General features: G+C 44.8%; 1 protein-coding gene across 2 annotated transcripts in view; it reads left to right on the top strand.

The window, feature by feature from the left end:
- zgc:194209 (uncharacterized protein LOC570908 homolog) overlaps positions 1-20,867 on the top strand; it is a 60,238-nt gene that overhangs the window by 10,508 nt on the left and 28,863 nt on the right. For both annotated transcript variants that reach the window (XM_055905592.1, XM_055905593.1), the window contains exon 5: positions 19,284-19,436. In XM_055905592.1, coding sequence (XP_055761567.1) covers positions 19,284-19,436 — 153 coding nt within the window. The remainder of the gene's footprint in view (positions 1-19,283; positions 19,437-20,867) is intronic.

The following is a 20,867-nucleotide window of genomic DNA, read 5'->3' as shown; positions in this document are numbered from 1 at the left end:
TCTGTTCAGGTCTCTGTTGGGAAGTGTTTAGTTGTGTGTGTGTGTGTGTTCAGGTCTCTGTTGGGAAGTGTTTAGTTGTGTGTGTGTGTGTTCAGGTCTCTGTTGGGAAGTGTTTAGTTGTGTGTGTGTGTTCAGGTCTCTGTTGGGAAGTGTTTAGTTGTGTGTGTTCAGGTCTCTGTTGGGAAGTGTTTAGTTGTGTGTGTGTTCAGGTCTCTGTTGGGAAGTGTTTCGTTGTGTGTGTGTGTTCAGGTCTCTGTTGGGAAGTGTTTAGTTGTGTGTGTGTGTTCAGGTCTCTGTTGGGAAGTGTTTAGTTGTGTGTGTGTGTGTTCAGGTCTCTGTTGGGAAGTGTTTAGTTGTGTGTGTGTTCAGGTCTCTGTTGGGAAGTGTTTAGTTGTGTGTGTGTGTGTTCAGGTCTCTGTTGGGAAGTGTTTAGTTGTGTGTGTTCAGGTCTCTGTTGGGAAGTGTTTAGTTGTGTGTGTTCAGGTCTCTGTTGGGAAGTGTTTAGTTGTGTGTGTTCAGGTCTCTGTTGGGAAGTGTTTAGTTGTGTGTTCAGGTCTCTGTTGGGAAGTGTTTAGTTGTGTGTGTTCAGGTCTCTGTTGGGAAGTGTTTAGTTGTGTGTGTGTTCAGATCTCTGTTGGGAAGTGTTTAGTTGTGTGTGTGTGTGTTCAGGTCTCTGTTGGGAAGTGTTTAGTTGTGTGTGTTCAGGTCTCTGTTGGGAAGTGTTTAGTTGTGTGTGTTCAGGTCTCTGTTGGGAAGTGTTTAGTTGTGTGTTCAGGTCTCCGTTGGGAAGTGTTTAGTTGTGTGTGTTCAGGTCTCTGTTGGGAAGTGTTTAGTTGTGTGTGTGTTCAGGTCTCTGTTGGGAAGTGTTTAGTTGTGTGTGTGTTCAGGTCTCTGTTGGGAAGTGTTTAGTTGTGTGTGTGTTCAGGTCTCTGTTGGGAAGTGTTTAGTTGTGTGTGTGTGTGTGTGTTCAGGTCTCTGTTGGGAAGTGTTTAGTTGTGTGTGTGTTCAGGTCTCTGTTGGGAAGTGTTTAGTTGTGTGTGTGTTCAGGTCTCTGTTGGGAAGTGTTTAGTTGTGTGTGTGTTCAGGTCTCTGTTGGGAAGTGTTTAGTTGTGTGTGTTCAGGTCTCTGTTGGGAAGTGTTTAGTTGTGTGTGTTCAGGTCTCTGTTGGGAAGTGTTTAGTTGTGTGTGTGTTCAGGTCTCTGTTGGGAAGTGTTTAGTTGTGTGTGTTCAGGTCTCTGTTGGGAAGTGTTTAGTTGTGTGTGTGTTCAGGTCTCTGCTGGGAAGTGTTTAGTTGTGTGTGTGTTCAGATCTCTGTTGGGAAGTGTTTAGTTGTGTGTGTGTGTGTGTTCAGGTCTCTGTTGGGAAGTGTTTAGTTGTGTGTGTGTGTGTTCAGGTCTCTGTTGGGAAGTGTTTAGTTGTGTGTGTTCAGATCTCTGTTGGGAAGTGTTTAGTTGTGTGTGTGTTCAGGTCTCTGTTGGGAAGTGTTTAGTTGTGTGTGTGTTCAGATCTCTGCTGGGAAGTGTTTAGTTGTGTGTGTTCAGGTCTCTGTTGGGAAGTGTTTAGTTGTGTGTGTGTGTGTGTTCAGGTCTCTGTTGGGAAGTGTTTAGTTGTGTGTGTGTGTGTTCAGGTCTCTGTTGGGAAGTGTTTAGTTGTGTGTGTTCAGGTCTCTGTTGGGAAGTGTTTAGTTGTGTGTGTTCAGGTCTCTGTTGGGAAGTGTTTAGTTGTGTGTGTGTGTGTGTTCAGGTCTCTGTTGGGAAGTGTTTAGTTGTGTGTGTTCAGGTCTCTGTTGGGAAGTGTTTAGTTGTGTGTGTGTTCAGGTCTCTGTTGGGAAGTGTTTAGTTGTGTGTGTTCAGGTCTCTGTTGGGAAGTGTTTAGTTGTGTGTGTGTGTGTGTTCAGGTCTCTGTTGGGAAGTGTTTAGTTGTGTGTGTGTTCAGGTCTCTGTTGGGAAGTGTTTAGTTGTGTGTGTGTTCAGGTCTCTGTTGGGAAGTGTTTAGTTGTGTGTGTGTTCAGGTCTCTGTTGGGAAGTGTTTAGTTGTGTGTGTGTACAGGTCTCTGTTGGGAAGTGTTTAGTTGTGTGTGTGTGTGTGTTCAGGTCTCTGTTGGGAAGTGTTTAGTTGTGTGTGTGTTCAGGTCTCTGTTGGGAAGTGTTTAGTTGTGTGTGTTCAGGTCTCTGTTGGGAAGTGTTTAGTTGTGTGTGTTCAGGTCTCTGTTGGGAAGTGTTTAGTTGTGTGTGTGTTCAGGTCTCTGTTGGGAAGTGTTTAGTTGTGTGTGTGTTCAGGTCTCTGTTGGGAAGTGTTTAGTTGTGTGTGTGTTCAGGTCTCTGTTGGGAAGTGTTTAGTTGTGTGTCTGTTCAGGTCTCTGTTGGGAAGTGTTTAGTTGTGTGTGTGTGTGTGTTCAGGTCTCTGTTGGGAAGTGTTTAGTTGTGTGTGTGTGTGTTCAGGTCTCTGTTGGGAAGTGTTTAGTTGTGTGTGTGTGTTCAGGTCTCTGTTGGGAAGTGTTTAGTTGTGTGTGTTCAGGTCTCTGTTGGGAAGTGTTTAGTTGTGTGTGTGTTCAGGTCTCTGTTGGGAAGTGTTTAGTTGTGTGTGTGTGTTCAGGTCTCTGTTGGGAAGTGTTTAGTTGTGTGTGTGTGTTCAGGTCTCTGTTGGGAAGTGTTTAGTTGTGTGTGTGTGTGTTCAGGTCTCTGTTGGGAAGTGTTTAGTTGTGTGTGTGTTCAGGTCTCTGTTGGGAAGTGTTTAGTTGTGTGTGTGTGTGTTCAGGTCTCTGTTGGGAAGTGTTTAGTTGTGTGTGTGTTCAGGTCTCTGTTGGGAAGTGTTTAGTTGTGTGTGTTCAGGTCTCTGTTGGGAAGTGTTTAGTTGTGTGTGTTCAGGTCTCTGTTGGGAAGTGTTTAGTTGTGTGTTCAGGTCTCTGTTGGGAAGTGTTTAGTTGTGTGTGTTCAGGTCTCTGTTGGGAAGTGTTTAGTTGTGTGTGTGTTCAGATCTCTGTTGGGAAGTGTTTAGTTGTGTGTGTGTGTGTTCAGGTCTCTGTTGGGAAGTGTTTAGTTGTGTGTGTTCAGGTCTCTGTTGGGAAGTGTTTAGTTGTGTGTGTTCAGGTCTCTGTTGGGAAGTGTTTAGTTGTGTGTTCAGGTCTCCGTTGGGAAGTGTTTAGTTGTGTGTGTTCAGGTCTCTGTTGGGAAGTGTTTAGTTGTGTGTGTGTTCAGGTCTCTGTTGGGAAGTGTTTAGTTGTGTGTGTGTTCAGGTATCTGTTGGGAAGTGTTTAGTTGTGTGTGTGTTCAGGTCTCTGTTGGGAAGTGTTTAGTTGTGTGTGTGTGTGTGTGTTCAGGTCTCTGTTGGGAAGTGTTTAGTTGTGTGTGTGTTCAGGTCTCTGTTGGGAAGTGTTTAGTTGTGTGTGTGTTCAGGTCTCTGTTGGGAAGTGTTTAGTTGTGTGTGTGTTCAGGTCTCTGTTGGGAAGTGTTTAGTTGTGTGTGTTCAGGTCTCTGTTGGGAAGTGTTTAGTTGTGTGTGTTCAGGTCTCTGTTGGGAAGTGTTTAGTTGTGTGTGTGTTCAGGTCTCTGTTGGGAAGTGTTTAGTTGTGTGTGTTCAGGTCTCTGTTGGGAAGTGTTTAGTTGTGTGTGTGTTCAGGTCTCTGCTGGGAAGTGTTTAGTTGTGTGTGTGTTCAGATCTCTGTTGGGAAGTGTTTAGTTGTGTGTGTGTGTGTGTTCAGGTCTCTGTTGGGAAGTGTTTAGTTGTGTGTGTGTGTGTTCAGGTCTCTGTTGGGAAGTGTTTAGTTGTGTGTGTTCAGATCTCTGTTGGGAAGTGTTTAGTTGTGTGTGTGTTCAGGTCTCTGTTGGGAAGTGTTTAGTTGTGTGTGTTCAGATCTCTGTTGGGAAGTGTTTAGTTGTGTGTGTGTGTGTGTTCAGGTCTCTGTTGGGAAGTGTTTAGTTGTGTGTGTGTTCAGGTCTCTGTTGGGAAGTGTTTAGTTGTGTGTGTTCAGGTCTCTGTTGGGAAGTGTTTAGTTGTGTGTGTGTTCAGGTCTCTGTTGGGAAGTGTTTAGTTGTGTGTTCAGGTCTCTGTTGGGAAGTGTTTAGTTGTGTGTGTGTGTTCAGGTCTCTGTTGGGAAGTGTTTAGTTGTGTGTGTGTTCAGGGCTCTGTTGGGAAGTGTTTAGTTGTGTGTGTGTGTGTGTTCAGGTCTCTGTTGGGAAGTGTTTAGTTGTGTGTGTTCAGGTCTCTGTTGGGAAGTGTTTAGTTGTGTGTGTGTTCAGGTCTCTGTTGGGAAGTGTTTAGTTGTGTGTGTGTTCAGATCTCTGTTGGGAAGTGTTTAGTTGTGTGTGTGTGTGTGTTCAGGTCTCTGTTGGGAAGTGTTTAGTTGTGTGTGTTCAGGTCTCTGTTGGGAAGTGTTTAGTTGTGTATGTGTTCAGGTCTCTGTTGGGAAGTGTTTAGTTGTGTGTGTGTTCAGGTCTCTGTTGGGAAGTGTTTAGTTGTGTGTGTGTGTGTGTTCAGGTCTCTGTTGGGAAGTGTTTAGTTGTGTGTGTGTTCAGGTCTCTGTTGGGAAGTGTTTAGTTGTGTGTGTGTTCAGATCTCTGTTGGGAAGTGTTTAGTTGTGTGTGTGTTCAGGTCTCTGTTGGGAAGTGTTTAGTTGTGTGTGTGTGTGTTCAGGTCTCTGTTGGGAAGTGTTTAGTTGTGTGTGTTCAGGTCTCTGTTGGGAAGTGTTTAGTTGTGTGTGTGTGTGTGTTCAGGTCTCTGTTGGGAAGTGTTTAGTTGTGTGTGTGTTCAGGTCTCTGTTGGGAAGTGTTTAGTTGTGTGTGTGTGTGTGTTCAGGTCTCTGTTGGGAAGTGTTTAGTTGTGTGTGTGTTCAGGTCTCTGTTGGGAAGTGTTTAGTTGTGTGTGTTCAGGTCTCTGTTGGGAAGTGTTTAGTTGTGTGTGTGTGTGTGTTCAGGTCTCTGTTGGGAAGTGTTTAGTTGTGTGTGTTCAGGTCTCTGTTGGGAAGTTTTTAGTTGTGTGTGTGTTCAGGTCTCTGTTGGGAAGTGTTTAGTTGTGTGTTCAGGTCTCTGTTGGGAAGTGTTTAGTTGTGTGTGTGCTCAGGTCTCTGTTGGGAAGTGTTTAGTTGTGTGTGTTCAGGTCTCTGTTGGGAAGTGTTTAGTTGTGTGTGTTCAGGTCTCTGTTGGGAAGTGTTTAGTTGTGTGTGTGTTCAGGTCTCTGTTGGGAAGTGTTTAGTTGTGTGTGTTCAGGTCTCTGTTGGGAAGTGTTTAGTTGTGTGTGTGTGTTCAGGTCTCTGTTGGGAAGTGTTTAGTTGTGTGTGTGTGTGTGTTCAGGTCTCTGTTGGGAAGTGTTTAGTTGTGTGTGTGTTCAGGTCTCTGTTGGGAAGTGTTTAGTTGTGTGTGTTCAGGTCTCTGTTGGGAAGTGTTTAGTTGTGTGTGTGTTCAGGTCTCTGTTGGGAAGTGTTTAGTTGTGTGTGTTCAGGTCTCTGTTGGGAAGTGTTTAGTTGTGTGTGTGTTCAGGTCTCTGTTGGGAAGTGTTTAGTTGTGTGTGTGTTCAGGTCTCTGTTGGGAAGTGTTTAGTTGTGTGTGTTCAGGTCTCTGTTGGGAAGTGTTTAGTTGTGTGTGTGTTCAGGTCTCTGTTGGGAAGTGTTTAGTTGTGTGTGTTCAGGTCTCTGTTGGGAAGTGTTTAGTTGTGTGTGTGTGTGTGTTCAGGTCTCTGTTGGGAAGTGTTTAGCTGTGTGTGTGTTCAGGTCTCTGTTGGGAAGTGTTTAGTTGTGTGTGTGTGTGTTCAGATCTCTGTTGGGAAGTGTTTAGTTGTGTGTGTGTGTGTGTTCAGGTCTCTGTTGGGAAGTGTTTAGTTGTGTGTGTTCAGGTCTCTGTTGGGAAGTGTTTAGTTGTGTGTGTGTTCAGGGCTCTGTTGGGAAGTGTTTAGTTGTGTGTGTGTTCAGGTCTCTGTTGGGAAGTGTTTAGTTGTGTGTGTGTTCAGGTCTCTGTTGGGAAGTGTTTAGTTGTGTGTGTGTTCAGGTCTCTGTTGGGAAGTGTTTAGTTGTGTGTGTTCAGGTCTCTGTTGGGAAGTGTTTAGTTGTGTGTGTGTGTTCAGGTCTCTGTTGGGAAGTGTTTAGTTGTGTGTGTTCAGGTCTCTGTTGGGAAGTGTTTAGTTGTGTGTGTTCAGGTCTCTGTTGGGAAGTGTTTAGTTGTGTGTGTGTTCAGGTCTCTGTTGGGAAGTGTTTAGTTGTGTGTGTGTGTTCAGGTCTCTGTTGGGAAGTGTTTAGTTGTGTGTGTTCAGGTCTCTGTTGGGAAGTGTTTAGTTGTGTGTGTGTTCAGGTCTCTGTTGGGAAGTGTTTAGTTGTGTGTGTGTTCAGGTCTCTGTTGGGAAGTGTTTAGTTGTGTGTGTTCAGGTCTCTGTTGGGAAGTGTTTAGTTGTGTGTGTGTTCAGGTCTCTGTTGGGAAGTGTTTAGTTGTGTGTGTGTTCAGATCTCTGTTGGGAAGTGTTTAGTTGTGTGTTCAGGTCTCTGTTGGGAAGTGTTTAGTTGTGTGTGTGTTCAGGTCTCTGCTGGGAAGTGTTTAGTTGTGTGTTCAGGTCTCTGTTGGGAAGTGTTTAGTTGTGTGTGTGTTCAGATCTCTGTTGGGAAGTGTTTAGTTGTGTGTGTGTGTGTTCAGGTCTCTGTTGGGAAGTGTTTAGTTGTGTGTGTGTTCAGGTCTCTGTTGGGAAGTGTTTAGTTGTGTGTGTGTGTTCAGGTCTCTGTTGGGAAGTGTTTAGTTGTGTGTGTGTTCAGGTCTCTGTTGGGAAGTGTTTAGTTGTGTGTTCAGGTCTCTGTTGGGAAGTGTTTAGTTGTGTGTGTTCAGGTCTCTGTTGGGAAGTGTTTAGTTGTGTGTGTGTGTGTGTTCAGGTCTCTGTTGGGAAGTGTTTAGTTGTGTGTGTGTTCAGGTCTCTGTTGGGAAGTGTTTAGTTGTGTGTGTGTTCAGGTCTCTGTTGGGAAGTGTTTAGTTGTGTGTGTGTGTTCAGGTCTCTGTTGGGAAGTGTTTAGTTGTGTGTGTTCAGGTCTCTGTTGGGAAGTGTTTAGTTGTGTGTGTGTTCAGGTCTCTGTTGGGAAGTGTTTAGTTGTGTGTGTGTGTTCAGGTCTCTGTTGGGAAGTGTTTAGTTGTGTGTGTTCAGGTCTCTGTTGGGAAGTGTTTAGTTGTGTGTGTGTGTTCAGGTCTCTGTTGGGAAGTGTTTAGTTGTGTGTGTGTGTTCAGGTCTCTGTTGGGAAGTGTTTAGTTGTGTGTGTGTTCAGGTCTCTGTTGGGAAGTGTTTAGTTGTGTGTCTGTTCAGGTCTCTGTTGGGAAGTGTTTAGTTGTGTGTGTGTTCAGGTCTCTGTTGGGAAGTGTTTAGTTGTGTGTGTGTGTTCAGGTCTCTGTTGGGAAGTGTTTAGTTGTGTGTGTGTGTTCAGGTCTCTGTTGGGAAGTGTTTAGTTGTGTGTGTTCAGGTCTCTGTTGGGAAGTGTTTAGTTGTGTGTGTTCAGGTCTCTGTTGGGAAGTGTTTAGTTGTGTGTGTTCAGGTCTCTGTTGGGAAGTGTTTAGTTGTGTGTGTGTTCAGGTCTCTGTTGGGAAGTGTTTAGTTGTGTGTGTTCAGGTCTCTGTTGGGAAGTGTTTAGTTGTGTGTGTGTTCAGGTCTCTGTTGGGAAGTGTTTAGTTGTGTGTGTGTTCAGGTCTCTGTTGGGAAGTGTTTAGTTGTGTGTGTGTTCAGGTCTCTGTTGGGAAGTGTTTAGTTGTGTGTGTTCAGGTCTCTGTTGGGAAGTGTTTAGTTGTGTGTGTGTGTTCAGGTCTCTGTTGGGAAGTGTTTAGTTGTGTGTGTGTTCAGGTCTCTGTTGGGAAGTGTTTAGTTGTGTGTGTTCAGGTCTCTGTTGGGAAGTGTTTAGTTGTGTGTGTGTGTGTTCAGGTCTCTGTTGGGAAGTGTTTAGTTGTGTGTGTGTTCAGGTCTCTGTTGGGAAGTGTTTAGTTGTGTGTGTGTTCAGGTCTCTGTTGGGAAGTGTTTAGTTGTGTGTGTTCAGGTCTCTGTTGGGAAGTGTTTAGTTGTGTGTGTGTGTGTTCAGGTCTCTGTTGGGTAATGTTTAGTTGTGTGTGTGTGTGTTCAGGTCTCTGTTGGGAAGTGTTTAGTTGTGTGTGTGTGTGTTCAGGTCTCTGCTGGGAAGTGTTTAGTTGTGTGTGTGTGTTCAGGTCTCTGTTGGGAAGTGTTTAGTTGTGTGTTCAGGTCTCTGCTGGGAAGTGTTTAGTTGTGTGTGTGTGTGTGTTCAGGTCTCTGTTGGGAAGTGTTTAGTTGTGTGTGTGTGTGTGTTCAGGTCTCTGTTGGGAAGTGTTTAGCTGTGTGTGTGTGTGTTCAGGTCTCTGTTGGGAAGTGTTTAGTTGTGTGTGTTCAGGTCTCTGTTGGGAAGTGTTTAGCTGTGTGTGTGTGTGTGTTCAGGTCTCTGTTGGGAAGTGTTTAGTTGTGTGTGTTCAGGTCTCTGTTGGGAAGTGTTTAGTTGTGTGTGTTCAGGTCTCTGTTGGGAAGTGTTTAGTTGTGTGTGTGTGTGTGTTCAGGTCTCTGTTGGGAAGTGTTTAGTTGTGTGTGTTCAGGTCTCTGTTGGGAAGTGTTTAGTTGTGTGTGTTCAGGTCTCTGTTGGGAAGTGTTTAGTTGTGTGTGTGTGTGTGTTCAGGTCTCTGTTGGGAAGTGTTTAGTTGTGTGTGTTCAGGTCTCTGTTGGGAAGTGTTTAGTTGTGTGTGTGTGTGTGTGTTCAGGTCTCTGTTGGGAAGTGTTTAGTTGTGTGTGTTCAGGTCTCTGTTGGGAAGTGTTTAGTTGTGTGTGTGTTCAGGTCTCTGTTGGGAAGTGTTTAGTTGTGTGTGTGTGTTCAGGTCTCTGTTGGGAAGTGTTTAGTTGTGTGTGTTCAGGTCTCTGTTGGGAAGTGTTTAGTTGTGTGTGTGTTCAGGTCTCTGTTGGGAAGTGTTTAGTTGTGTGTGTGTGTTCAGGTCTCTGTTGGGAAGTGTTTAGTTGTGTGTGTTCAGGTCTCTGTTGGGAAGTGTTTAGTTGTGTGTGTGTGTTCAGGTCTCTGTTGGGAAGTGTTTAGTTGTGTGTGTGTGTTCAGGTCTCTGTTGGGAAGTGTTTAGTTGTGTGTGTGTTCAGGTCTCTGTTGGGAAGTGTTTAGTTGTGTGTCTGTTCAGGTCTCTGTTGGGAAGTGTTTAGTTGTGTGTGTGTTCAGGTCTCTGTTGGGAAGTGTTTAGTTGTGTGTGTGTGTTCAGGTCTCTGTTGGGAAGTGTTTAGTTGTGTGTGTGTGTTCAGGTCTCTGTTGGGAAGTGTTTAGTTGTGTGTGTTCAGGTCTCTGTTGGGAAGTGTTTAGTTGTGTGTGTTCAGGTCTCTGTTGGGAAGTGTTTAGTTGTGTGTGTTCAGGTCTCTGTTGGGAAGTGTTTAGTTGTGTGTGTGTTCAGGTCTCTGTTGGGAAGTGTTTAGTTGTGTGTGTTCAGGTCTCTGTTGGGAAGTGTTTAGTTGTGTGTGTGTTCAGGTCTCTGTTGGGAAGTGTTTAGTTGTGTGTGTGTTCAGGTCTCTGTTGGGAAGTGTTTAGTTGTGTGTGTGTTCAGGTCTCTGTTGGGAAGTGTTTAGTTGTGTGTGTTCAGGTCTCTGTTGGGAAGTGTTTAGTTGTGTGTGTGTGTTCAGGTCTCTGTTGGGAAGTGTTTAGTTGTGTGTGTGTTCAGGTCTCTGTTGGGAAGTGTTTAGTTGTGTGTGTTCAGGTCTCTGTTGGGAAGTGTTTAGTTGTGTGTGTGTGTGTTCAGGTCTCTGTTGGGAAGTGTTTAGTTGTGTGTGTGTTCAGGTCTCTGTTGGGAAGTGTTTAGTTGTGTGTGTGTTCAGGTCTCTGTTGGGAAGTGTTTAGTTGTGTGTGTTCAGGTCTCTGTTGGGAAGTGTTTAGTTGTGTGTGTGTGTGTTCAGGTCTCTGTTGGGTAATGTTTAGTTGTGTGTGTGTGTGTTCAGGTCTCTGTTGGGAAGTGTTTAGTTGTGTGTGTGTGTGTTCAGGTCTCTGCTGGGAAGTGTTTAGTTGTGTGTGTGTGTTCAGGTCTCTGTTGGGAAGTGTTTAGTTGTGTGTTCAGGTCTCTGCTGGGAAGTGTTTAGTTGTGTGTGTGTGTGTGTTCAGGTCTCTGTTGGGAAGTGTTTAGTTGTGTGTGTGTGTGTGTTCAGGTCTCTGTTGGGAAGTGTTTAGCTGTGTGTGTGTGTGTTCAGGTCTCTGTTGGGAAGTGTTTAGTTGTGTGTGTTCAGGTCTCTGTTGGGAAGTGTTTAGCTGTGTGTGTGTGTGTGTTCAGGTCTCTGTTGGGAAGTGTTTAGTTGTGTGTGTTCAGGTCTCTGTTGGGAAGTGTTTAGTTGTGTGTGTTCAGGTCTCTGTTGGGAAGTGTTTAGTTGTGTGTGTGTGTGTGTTCAGGTCTCTGTTGGGAAGTGTTTAGTTGTGTGTGTTCAGGTCTCTGTTGGGAAGTGTTTAGTTGTGTGTGTTCAGGTCTCTGTTGGGAAGTGTTTAGTTGTGTGTGTGTGTGTGTTCAGGTCTCTGTTGGGAAGTGTTTAGTTGTGTGTGTTCAGGTCTCTGTTGGGAAGTGTTTAGTTGTGTGTGTGTGTGTGTTCAGGTCTCTGTTGGGAAGTGTTTAGTTGTGTGTGTTCAGGTCTCTGTTGGGAAGTGTTTAGTTGTGTGTGTGTTCAGGTCTCTGTTGGGAAGTGTTTAGTTGTGTGTGTGTGTTCAGGTCTCTGTTGGGAAGTGTTTAGTTGTGTGTGTGTTCAGGTCTCTGTTGGGAAGTGTTTAGTTGTGTGTGTGTGTGTGTTCAGGTCTCTGTTGGGAAGTGTTTAGTTGTGTGTGTGTTCAGGTCTCTGTTGGGAAGTGTTTAGTTGTGTGTGTGTTCAGGTCTCTGTTGGGAAGTGTTTAGTTGTGTGTGTGTTCAGGTCTCTGTTGGGAAGTGTTTAGTTGTGTGTGTTCAGGTCTCTGTTGGGAAGTGTTTAGTTGTGTGTGTGTGTTCAGGTCTCTGTTGGGAAGTGTTTAGTTGTGTGTGTTCAGGTCTCTGTTGGGAAGTGTTTAGTTGTGTGTGTGTTCAGGTCTCTGTTGGGAAGTGTTTAGTTGTGTGTGTGTGTTCAGGTCTCTGTTGGGAAGTGTTTAGTTGTGTGTGTTCAGGTCTCTGTTGGGAAGTGTTTAGTTGTGTGTGTGTTCAGGTCTCTGTTGGGAAGTGTTTAGTTGTGTGTGTTCAGGTCTCTGTTGGGAAGTGTTTAGTTGTGTGTGTGTTCAGGTCTCTGTTGGGAAGTGTTTAGTTGTGTGTGTGTTCAGGTCTCTGTTGGGAAGTGTTTAGTTGTGTGTGTGTGTTCAGGTCTCTGTTGGGAAGTGTTTAGTTGTGTGTGTTCAGGTCTCTGTTGGGAAGTGTTTAGTTGTGTGTGTTCAGGTCTCTGTTGGGAAGTGTTTAGTTGTGTGTGTGTTCAGGTCTCTGTTGGGAAGTGTTTAGTTGTGTGTGTTCAGGTCTCTGTTGGGAAGTGTTTAGTTGTGTGTGTTCAGATCTCTGTTGGGAAGTGTTTAGTTGTGTGTGTGTGTGTGTTCAGGTCTCTGTTGGGAAGTGTTTAGTTGTGTGTGTGTTCAGGTCTCTGTTGGGAAGTGTTTAGTTGTGTGTGTTCAGGTCTCTGTTGGGAAGTGTTTAGTTGTGTGTGTGTTCAGATCTCTGTTGGGAAGTGTTTAGTTGTGTGTGTTCAGGTCTCTGTTGGGAAGTGTTTAGTTGTGTGTGTGTGTGTTCAGATCTCTGTTGGGAAGTGTTTAGTTGTGTGTGTGTTCAGGTCTCTGTTGGGAAGTGTTTAGTTGTGTGTGTGTGTTCAGGTCTCTGTTGGGAAGTGTTTAGTTGTGTGTGTGTTCAGGTCTCTGTTGGGAAGTGTTTAGTTGTGTGTGTTCAGGTCTCTGTTGGGAAGTGTTTAGTTGTGTGTGTGTTCAGGGCTCTGTTCGGAAGTGTTTAGTTGTGTGTGTTCAGGTCTCTGTTGGGAAGTCTTTAGTTGTGTGTGTGTTCAGGTCTCTGTTGGGAAGTGTTTAGTTGTGTGTGTGTTCAGGTCTCTGTTGGGAAGTGTTTAGTTGTGTGTGTGTTCAGGTCTCTGTTGGGAAGTGTTTAGTTGTGTGTGTGTGTGTGTGTTCAGGTCTCTGTTGGGAAGTGTTTAGTTGTGTGTGTGTTCAGGTCTCTGTTGGGAAGTGTTTAGTTGTGTGTGTTCAGGTCTCTGTTGGGAAGTGTTTAGTTGTGTGTGTGTTCAGGTCTCTGTTGGGAAGTGTTTAGTTGTGTGTGTTCAGGTCTCTGTTGGGAAGTGTTTAGTTGTGTGTGTGTTCAGGTCTCTGTTGGGAAGTGTTTAGTTGTGTGTGTGTTCAGGTCTCTGTTGGGAAGTGTTTAGTTGTGTGTGTGTTCAGGTCTCTGTTGGGAAGTGTTTAGTTGTGTGTGTGTGTGTTCAGGTCTCTGTTGGGAAGTGTTTAGTTGTGTGTGTGTGTTCAGGTCTCTGTTGGGAAGTGTTTAGTTGTGTGTGTTCAGATCTCTGTTGGGAAGTGTTTAGTTGTGTGTGTGTTCAGGTCTCTGTTGGGAAGTGTTTAGTTGTGTGTGTGTTCAGGTCTCTGTTGGGAAGTGTTTAGTTGTGTGTGTGTTCAGGTCTCTGTTGGGAAGTGTTTAGTTGTGTGTGTGTGTGTGTTCAGGTCTCTGTTGGGAAGTGTTTAGTTGTGTGTGTGTTCAGGTCTCTGTTGGGAAGTGTTTAGTTGTGTGTGTGTTCAGGTCTCTGTTGGGAAGTGTTTAGTTGTGTGTGTGTTCAGGTCTCTGTTGGGAAGTGTTTAGTTGTGTGTGTGTTCAGGTCTCTGTTGGGAAGTGTTTAGTTGTGTGTGTGTGTGTTCAGGTCTCTGTTGGGAAGTGTTTAGTTGTGTGTGTGTTCAGGTCTCTGTTGGGAAGTGTTTAGTTGTGTGTGTGTTCAGGTCTCTGTTGGGAAGTGTTTAGTTGTGTGTGTGTTCAGGTCTCTGTTGGGAAGTGTTTAGTTGTGTGTGTTCAGGTCTCTGTTGGGAAGTGTTTAGTTGTGTGTGTGTGTGTTCAGGTCTCTGTTGGGAAGTGTTTAGTTGTGTGTGTGTGTGTTCAGGTCTCTGTTGGGAAGTGTTTAGTTGTGTGTGTTCAGGTCTCTGTTGGGAAGTGTTTAGTTGTGTGTGTGTGTTCAGGTCTCTGTTGGGAAGTGTTTAGTTGTGTGTGTTCAGGTCTCTGTTGGGAAGTGTTTAGTTGTGTGTGTGTGTGTGTTCAGGTCTCTGTTGGGAAGTGTTTAGTTGTGTGTGTTCAGGTCTCTGTTGGGAAGTGTTTAGTTGTGTGTGTGTTCAGGTCTCTGTTGGGAAGTGTTTAGTTGTGTGTGTGTTCAGGTCTCTGTTGGGAAGTGTTTAGTTGTGTGTGTGTTCAGGTCTCTGTTGGGAAGTGTTTAGTTGTGTGTGTTCAGGTCTCTGTTGGGAAGTGTTTAGTTGTGTGTGTGTGTGTTCAGGTCTCTGTTGGGAAGTGTTTAGTTGTGTGTGTGTGTGTGTTCAGGTCTCTGTTGGGAAGTGTTTAGTTGTGTGTGTGTTCAGGTCTCTGTTGGGAAGTGTTTAGTTGTGTGTGTGTTCAGGTCTCTGTTGGGAAGTGTTTAGTTGTGTGTGTGTTCAGGTCTCTGTTGGGAAGTGTTTAGTTGTGTGTGTGTTCAGGTCTCTGTTGGGAAGTGTTTAGTTGTGTGTGTTCAGGTCTCTGTTGGGAAGTGTTTAGTTGTGTGTGTGTGTTCAGGTCTCTGTTGGGAAGTGTTTAGTTGTGTGTGTGTGTGTTCAGGTCTCTGTTGGGAAGTGTTTAGTTGTGTGTGTGTGTGTGTTCAGGTCTCTGTTGGGAAGTGTTTAGTTGTGTGTGTGTTCAGGTCTCTGTTGGGAAGTGTTTAGTTGTGTGTGTGTGTTCAGGTCTCTGTTGGGAAGTGTTTAGTTGTGTGTGTGTGTGTTCAGGTCTCTGTTGGGAAGTGTTTAGTTGTGTGTGTGTTCAGGTCTCTGTTGGGAAGTGTTTAGTTGTGTGTGTGTTCAGGTCTCTGTTGATGTGGCCCGGCAGACCATTGTCTTCCTCTGAGCTCTGGCCAAAACAGACGTGTGTGTGTGTGTGTGCCAGGGTGTGTGTGTGTGTCAGGTTGTGTGTGTGTGTGTCAGGTTGTGTGTGTGTGTGTCAGGTTGTGTGTGTGTGTGTGTGTGTGTGTGTGTGTGTGTGTGTGTGTGTGTGTGTGTGTGTGTGTGTGTGTGTGTGTGTGTGTGTGTGTGTGTGTGTGTGTGTGTGTGTGTGTGTGTGTCAGGTTGTGTTAGAGACGGTCTAGTAAATCTCTATAAATCCTCTGATGTTGTTCCAGAGGGGGGAGATGGACAGACCGAAAGAGAGCAGGACAGACTATGTTATCTCTGTTGGTCCTCTAGGTAGGTAGCAGGACAGACTATGATGTTATCTCTGTTGGTCCTCTAGGTAGGTAGCAGGACAGACTATGATGTTATCTCTGTTGGTCCTCTAGGTAGCAGGACAGACTATGATGTTATCTCTGTTGGTCCTCTAGGTAGCAGGACAGACTATGATGTTATCTCTGTTGGTCCTCTAGGTAACAGGACAGACTATGATGTTATCTCTGTTGGTCCTCTAGGTAGGTAGCAGGACAGACTATGATGTTATCTCTGTTGGTCCTCTAGGTAGCAGGACAGCCTATGATGTTATCTCTGTTGGGCCTCTAGGTAGCAGGACAGACTATGATGTTATCTCTGTTGGTCCTCTAGGTAACAGGACAGACTATGATGTTATCTCTGTTGGTCCTCTAGGTAGCAGGACAGACTATGATGTTATCTCTGTTGGTCCTCTAGGTAGCAGGACAGACTACGATGTTATCTCTGTTGGTCCTCTAGGTAGCAGGACAGACTATGATGTTATCTCTGTTGGTCCTCTAGGTAGCAGGACAGACTATGATGTTATCTCTGTTGGTCCTCTAGGTAGCAGGACAGACTATGATGTTATCTCTGTTGGTCCTCTAGGTAGCAGGACAGACTATGATGTTATCTCTGTTGGTCCTCTAGGTAGCAGGACAGACTATGATGTTATCTCTGTTGGTCCTCTAGGTAGCAGGACAGACTATGATGTTATCTCTGTTGGTCCTCTAGGTAACAGGACAGACTATGGTGTTATCTCTGTTGGTCCTCTAGGTAGCAGGACAGACTATGATGTTATCTCTGTTGGTCCTCTAGGTAGGTAACAGGACAGACTATGATGTTATCTCTGTTGGTCCTCTAGGTAGGTAACAGGACAGACTATGACATTATCTCTGTTGGTCCTCTAGGTAGCAGGACAGACTATGATGTTATCTCTGTTGGTCCTCTAGGTAACATGACAGACTATGATGTTATCTCTGTTGGTCCTCTAGGTAGCAGGACAGACTATGATGTTATCTCTGTTGGTCCTCTAGGTAACAGGACAGACTATGATGTTATCTCTGTTGGTCCTCTAGGTAGCAGGACAGACTATGATGTTATCTCTGTTGGTCCTCTAGGTAACAGGACAGACTATGATGTTATCTCTGTTTGTCCTCTAGGTAATAGGACAGACTATGATGTTATCTCTGTTGGTCCTCTAGGTAGGTAACAGGACAGACTATGACATTATCTCTGTTGGTCCTCTAGGTAGCAGGACAGACTACGATGTTATCTCTGTTGGTCCTCTAGGTAGCAGGACAGCCTATTATGTTATCTCTGTTGGGCCTCTAGGTAGCAGGACAGACTATGATGTTATCTCTGTTGGTCCTCTAGGTAACAGGACAGACTATGATGTTATCTCTGTTGGTCCTCTAGGTAGGTAGCAGGACAGACTATGATGTTATCTCTGTTGGTCCTCTAGGTAGCAGGACAGACTATGATGTTATCTCTGTTGGTCCTCTAGGTAGCAGGACAGACTATGATGTTATCTCTGTTGGTCCTCTAGGTAGCAGGACAGACTATGATGTTATCTCTGTTGGTCTTCTAGGTAGCAGGACAGACTATGATGTTATCTCTGTTGGTCCTCTAGGTAGCAGGACAGACTATGATGTTATCTCTGTTGGTCCTCTAGGTAGCAGGACAGACTATGATGTTATCTCTGTTGGTCCTCTAGGTAGCAAGACAGAGTATGATGTTATCTCTGTTGGTCCTCTAGGTAGCAGGACAGACTATGATGTTATCTCTGTTGGTCCTCTAGGTAACAGGACAGACTATGATGTTATCTCGGTTGGTCCTCTAGGTAGCAGGACAGACTATGATGTTATCTCTGTTGGTCCTCTAGGTAGCAGGACAGACTATGATGTTATCTCTGTTGGTCCTCTAGGTAGCAGGACAGGCTATGATGTTATCTCTGTTGGTCCTCTAGGTAACAGGACAGACTATGGTGTTATCTCTGTTGGTCCTCTAGGTAGCAGGACAGACTATGATGTTATCTCTGTTGGTCCTCTAGGTAGGTAACAGGACAGACTATGATGTTATCTCTGTTGGTCCTCTAGGTAGGTAACAGGACAGACTATGACATTATCTCTGTTGGTCCTCTAGGTAGCAGGACAGACTATGATGTTATCTCTGTTGGTCCTCTAGGTAGCAGGACAGACTATGATGTTATCTCTGTTGGTCCTCTAGGTAGCAGGACAGCCTATGATGTTATCTCTGTTGGTCCTCTAGGTAGCAGGACAGACTATGATGTTATCTCTGTTGGTCCTCTAGGTAGCAGGACAGACTATGATGTTATCTCTGTTGGTCCTCTAGGTAGCAGGACAGACTATGATGTTATCTCTGTTGGGCCTCTAGGTAGCAGGACAGACTATGATGTTATCTCTGTTGGTCCTCTAGGTAACAGGACAGACTCTGATGTTATCTCTGTTGGTCCTCTAGGTAGGTAGCAGGACAGACTATGATGTTATCTCTGTTGGTCTTCTAGGTAGCAGGACAGACTTTGATGTTATCTCTGTTGGTCCTCTAGGTAACAGGACAGACTATGATGTTATCTCTGTTGGTCCTCTAGGTAGCAGGACAGACTATGATGTTATCTCTGTTGGTCCTCTAGGTAGGTAGCAGGACAGACTATGATGTTATCTCTGTTGGTCCTCTAGGTAGCAGGACAGACTATGATGTTATCTCTGTTGGTCCTCTAGGTAGCAGGACAGACTATGATGTTATCACTGTTGGTCCTCTAGGTAACAGGACAGACTATGATGTTATCTCTGTTGGTCCTCTAGGTAACAGGACAGGCTATGATATTATCTCTGTTGGTCCTCTAGGTAGCATGACAGACTATGATGTTATCTCTGTTGGTCCTCTAGGTAACAGGACAGGCTATGATATTATCTCTGTTGGTCCTCTAGGTAGCAGGACAGACTATGATGTTATCTCTGTTGGTCCTCTAGGTAACAGGACAGACTATGATTTTATCTCTGTTGGTCCTCTAGGTAGGTAGCAGGACAGACTATGATGTTATCTCTGTTGGTCCTCTAGGTAACAGGACAGACTCTGATGTTATCTCTGTTGGTCCTCTAGGTAGGTAGCAGGACAGACTATGATGGTATCTCTGTTGGTCCTCTAGGTAGCAGGACAGACTATGATGTTATCTCTGTTGGTCCTCTAGGTAGCAGGACAGACTATGATGTTATCTCTGTTTGTCCTCTAGGTAATAGGACAGACTATGGTGTTATCTCTGTTGGTCCTCTAGGTAGCAGGACAGACTATGATGTTATCTCTGTTTGTCCTCTAGGTAATAGGACAGACTATGATGTTATCTCTGTTGGTTCTCTAGGTAGCAGGACAGACTATGATGTTATCTCTGTTGGTCCTCTAGGTAACAGGACAGACTATGATGTTATCTCTGTTGGGCCTCTAGGTAGCAGGACAGACTATGATGTTATCTCTGTTGGTCCTCTAGGTAGCAGGACAGCCTATGATGTTATCTCTGTTGGGCCTCTAGGTAGCAGGACAGACTATGATGTTATCTCTGTTGGTCCTCTAGGTAACAGGACAGACTATGATGTTATCTCTGTTGGTCCTCTAGGTAGGTAGCAGGACAGACTATGATGTTATCTCTGTTGGTCCTCTAGGTAACAGGACAGACTATGATGTTATCTCTGTTGGTCCTCTAGGTAACAGGACAGACTATGATGTTATCTCTGTTGGTCCTCTAGGTAGCAGGACAGACTATGATGTTATCTCTGTTGGTCCTCTAGGTAGCAGGACAGACTATGATGTTATCTCTGTTGGTCCTCTAGGTAGGTAGCAGGACAGACTATGATGTTATCTCTGTTGGTCCTCTAGGTAGCAGGACAGACTATGATGTTATCTCTGTTGGTCCTCTAGGTAGCAGGACAGACTATGATGTTATCTCTGTTGGTCCTCTAGGTAGCAGGACAGACTATGATTTTATCTCTGTTGGTACTCTAGGTAGCAGGACAGACTATGATGTTATCTCTGTTGGTCCTCTAGGTAACAGGACAGACTCTGATGTTATCTCTGTTGGTCCTCTAGGTAGGTAGCAGGACAGACTATGATGGTATCTCTGTTGGTCCTCTAGGTAGCAGGACAGGCTATGATGTTATCTCTGTTGGTCCTCTAGGTAACAGGACAGACTATGATGTTATCTCTGTTGGTCCTCTAGGTAGCAGGACAGACTATGATGTTATCTCTGTTGGTCCTCTAGGTAGCAGGACAGACTATGATGTTATCTCTGTTGGTCCTCTAGGTAGCAGGACAGACTCTGATGTTATCTCTGTTGGTCCTCTAGGTAGGTAGCAGGACAGACTATGATGTTATCTCTGTTGGTCCTCTAGGTAGCAGGACAGACTATGATGTTATCTCTGTTGGTCCTCTAGGTAGCAGGACAGACTATGATTTTATCTCTGTTGGTCCTCTAGGTAACAGGACAGACTATGATGTTATCTCTGTTGGTCCTCTAGGTAACAGGACAGACTATGATGTTATCTCTGTTGGTCCTCTAGGTAACAGGACAGACTCTGATGTTATCTCTGTTGGTCCTCTAGGTAGGTAGCAGGAAAGACTATGATGGTATCTCTGTTGGGCCTCTAGGTAGCAGGACAGACTATGATGTTATCTCTGTTGGTCCTCTAGGTAGCAGGACAGACTATGATGTTATCTCTGTTGGTCCTCTAGGTAGCAGGACAGACTATGATGTTATCTCTGTTGGTTCTCTAGGTAGCAGGACAGACTATGTTATCTCTGTTGGTCCTCTAGGTAGGTAGCAGGACAGACTATGATGTTATCTCTGTTGGTCCTCTAGGTAGGTAGCAGGACAGACTATGATGTTATCTCTGTTGGTCCTCTAGGTAGCAGGACAGACTATGAGCCAGTCTGTGGTCGTCCTCATGGTGTGCGGTTGGACAGTGGTGGTCAGCTGATCGTAGCTGACTCCTACTTTGGACTGTTTTCTGTTGACCCCCAGACTGGACACAAGACCCTGCTAGTGGACAGCAAGACAGGTAACGTCCCCTAACCCCCAGACTGGACACAAGACCCTGCTACTGGACAACAAGACAGGTAACGTCCCCTAACCCCCAGACTGGACACAAGACCCTGCTACTGGACAGCAAGACGGGTAACGTCCCCTAACCCCCAGACTGGACACAAGACCCTGCTAGTGGACAGCAAGACGGGTAACGTCCCCTAACCCCCAGACTGGACACAAGACCCTGCTACTGGACAGCAAGACAGGTAACGTCCCCTAACCCCCAGACTGGACACAAGACCCTGCTACTGGACAGCAAGACGGGTAACGTCCCCTAACCCCCAGACTGGACACAAGACCCTGCTACTGGACAGCAAGACAGGTAACGTCCCCTAACCCCCAGACTGGACACAAGACCCTGCTACTGGACAGCAAGACAGGTAACGTCCCCTAACCCCCAGACTGGACACAAGACCATGCTACTGGACAGCAAACAAGGTCTGATCCTTCACATTCACAGTCTAACCCAGCAACACAGGTGACCCCTGACCCCTAACCCCCCTAACCCCAACCTTAACTCTGACAGGACAGCAGGTCTAACAGTCTAACCTTAACTCTGACAGGACAGCAGGTCTAACAGTCTAACCTTAACTCTGACTGGACAGCAGGTCTAACATATAGAATTGTTTTATTGATTATTTAGCTATTTGATATGGAGTTTCAGGACCCCTTAAGGTATAAATATAAAATAATAATAATAATAATAAATATATAAATTAAGAATATATGAATATATAAATATGCTATTAGCCAATAGAAACACATTGAATAACAGTCCTTACTGCTATTAGCCAATAGAAACACATTGAATAACAGACAGTCCTTACTGCTATTAGCCAATAGAAACACATTGAATAACAGATAGTCCTTACTGCTATTAGCCAATAGAAACACATTGAATAACAGATTGTCCTTACTGCTATTAGCCAATAGAAACACATTGAATAACAGTCCTTACTGCTATTAGCCAATAGAAACACATTGAATAACAGATAGTCCTTACTGCTATTAGCCAATAGAAACACATTGAATAACAGATAGTCCTTACTGCTATTAGCCAATAGAAACACATTGAATAACAGTCCTTACTGCTATTAGCCAATAGAAACACATTGAATAACAGACAGTCCTTACTGCTATTAGCCAATAGAAACACATTGAATAACAAATAGTCCTTACTGCTATTAGCCAATAGAAACACATTGAATAACAGACAGTCCCTAAAACCTAAAGGAGGTTTGTTCTGAAGTGTCTGTCCTCTATCTGAGAGAAGATGAAAGATCCGGAAACTATACTTTTTTCTATTTTACGTGTACAGCATTCAGAAAGTATTCAGACCCCTTAACTTTCCCCACATTTAGTTACTTTACAGCCTTATTGTCACAATGGCGTGTATAAGTGGTAG

Source organism: Salvelinus fontinalis, chromosome 39 (genome assembly GCF_029448725.1).
Source record: "Salvelinus fontinalis isolate EN_2023a chromosome 39, ASM2944872v1, whole genome shotgun sequence".
In the NCBI taxonomy this organism is placed as follows: Eukaryota; Metazoa; Chordata; class Actinopteri; order Salmoniformes; family Salmonidae; genus Salvelinus; species Salvelinus fontinalis.
This window is presented reverse-complemented; position numbering and strand designations above follow the sequence as displayed.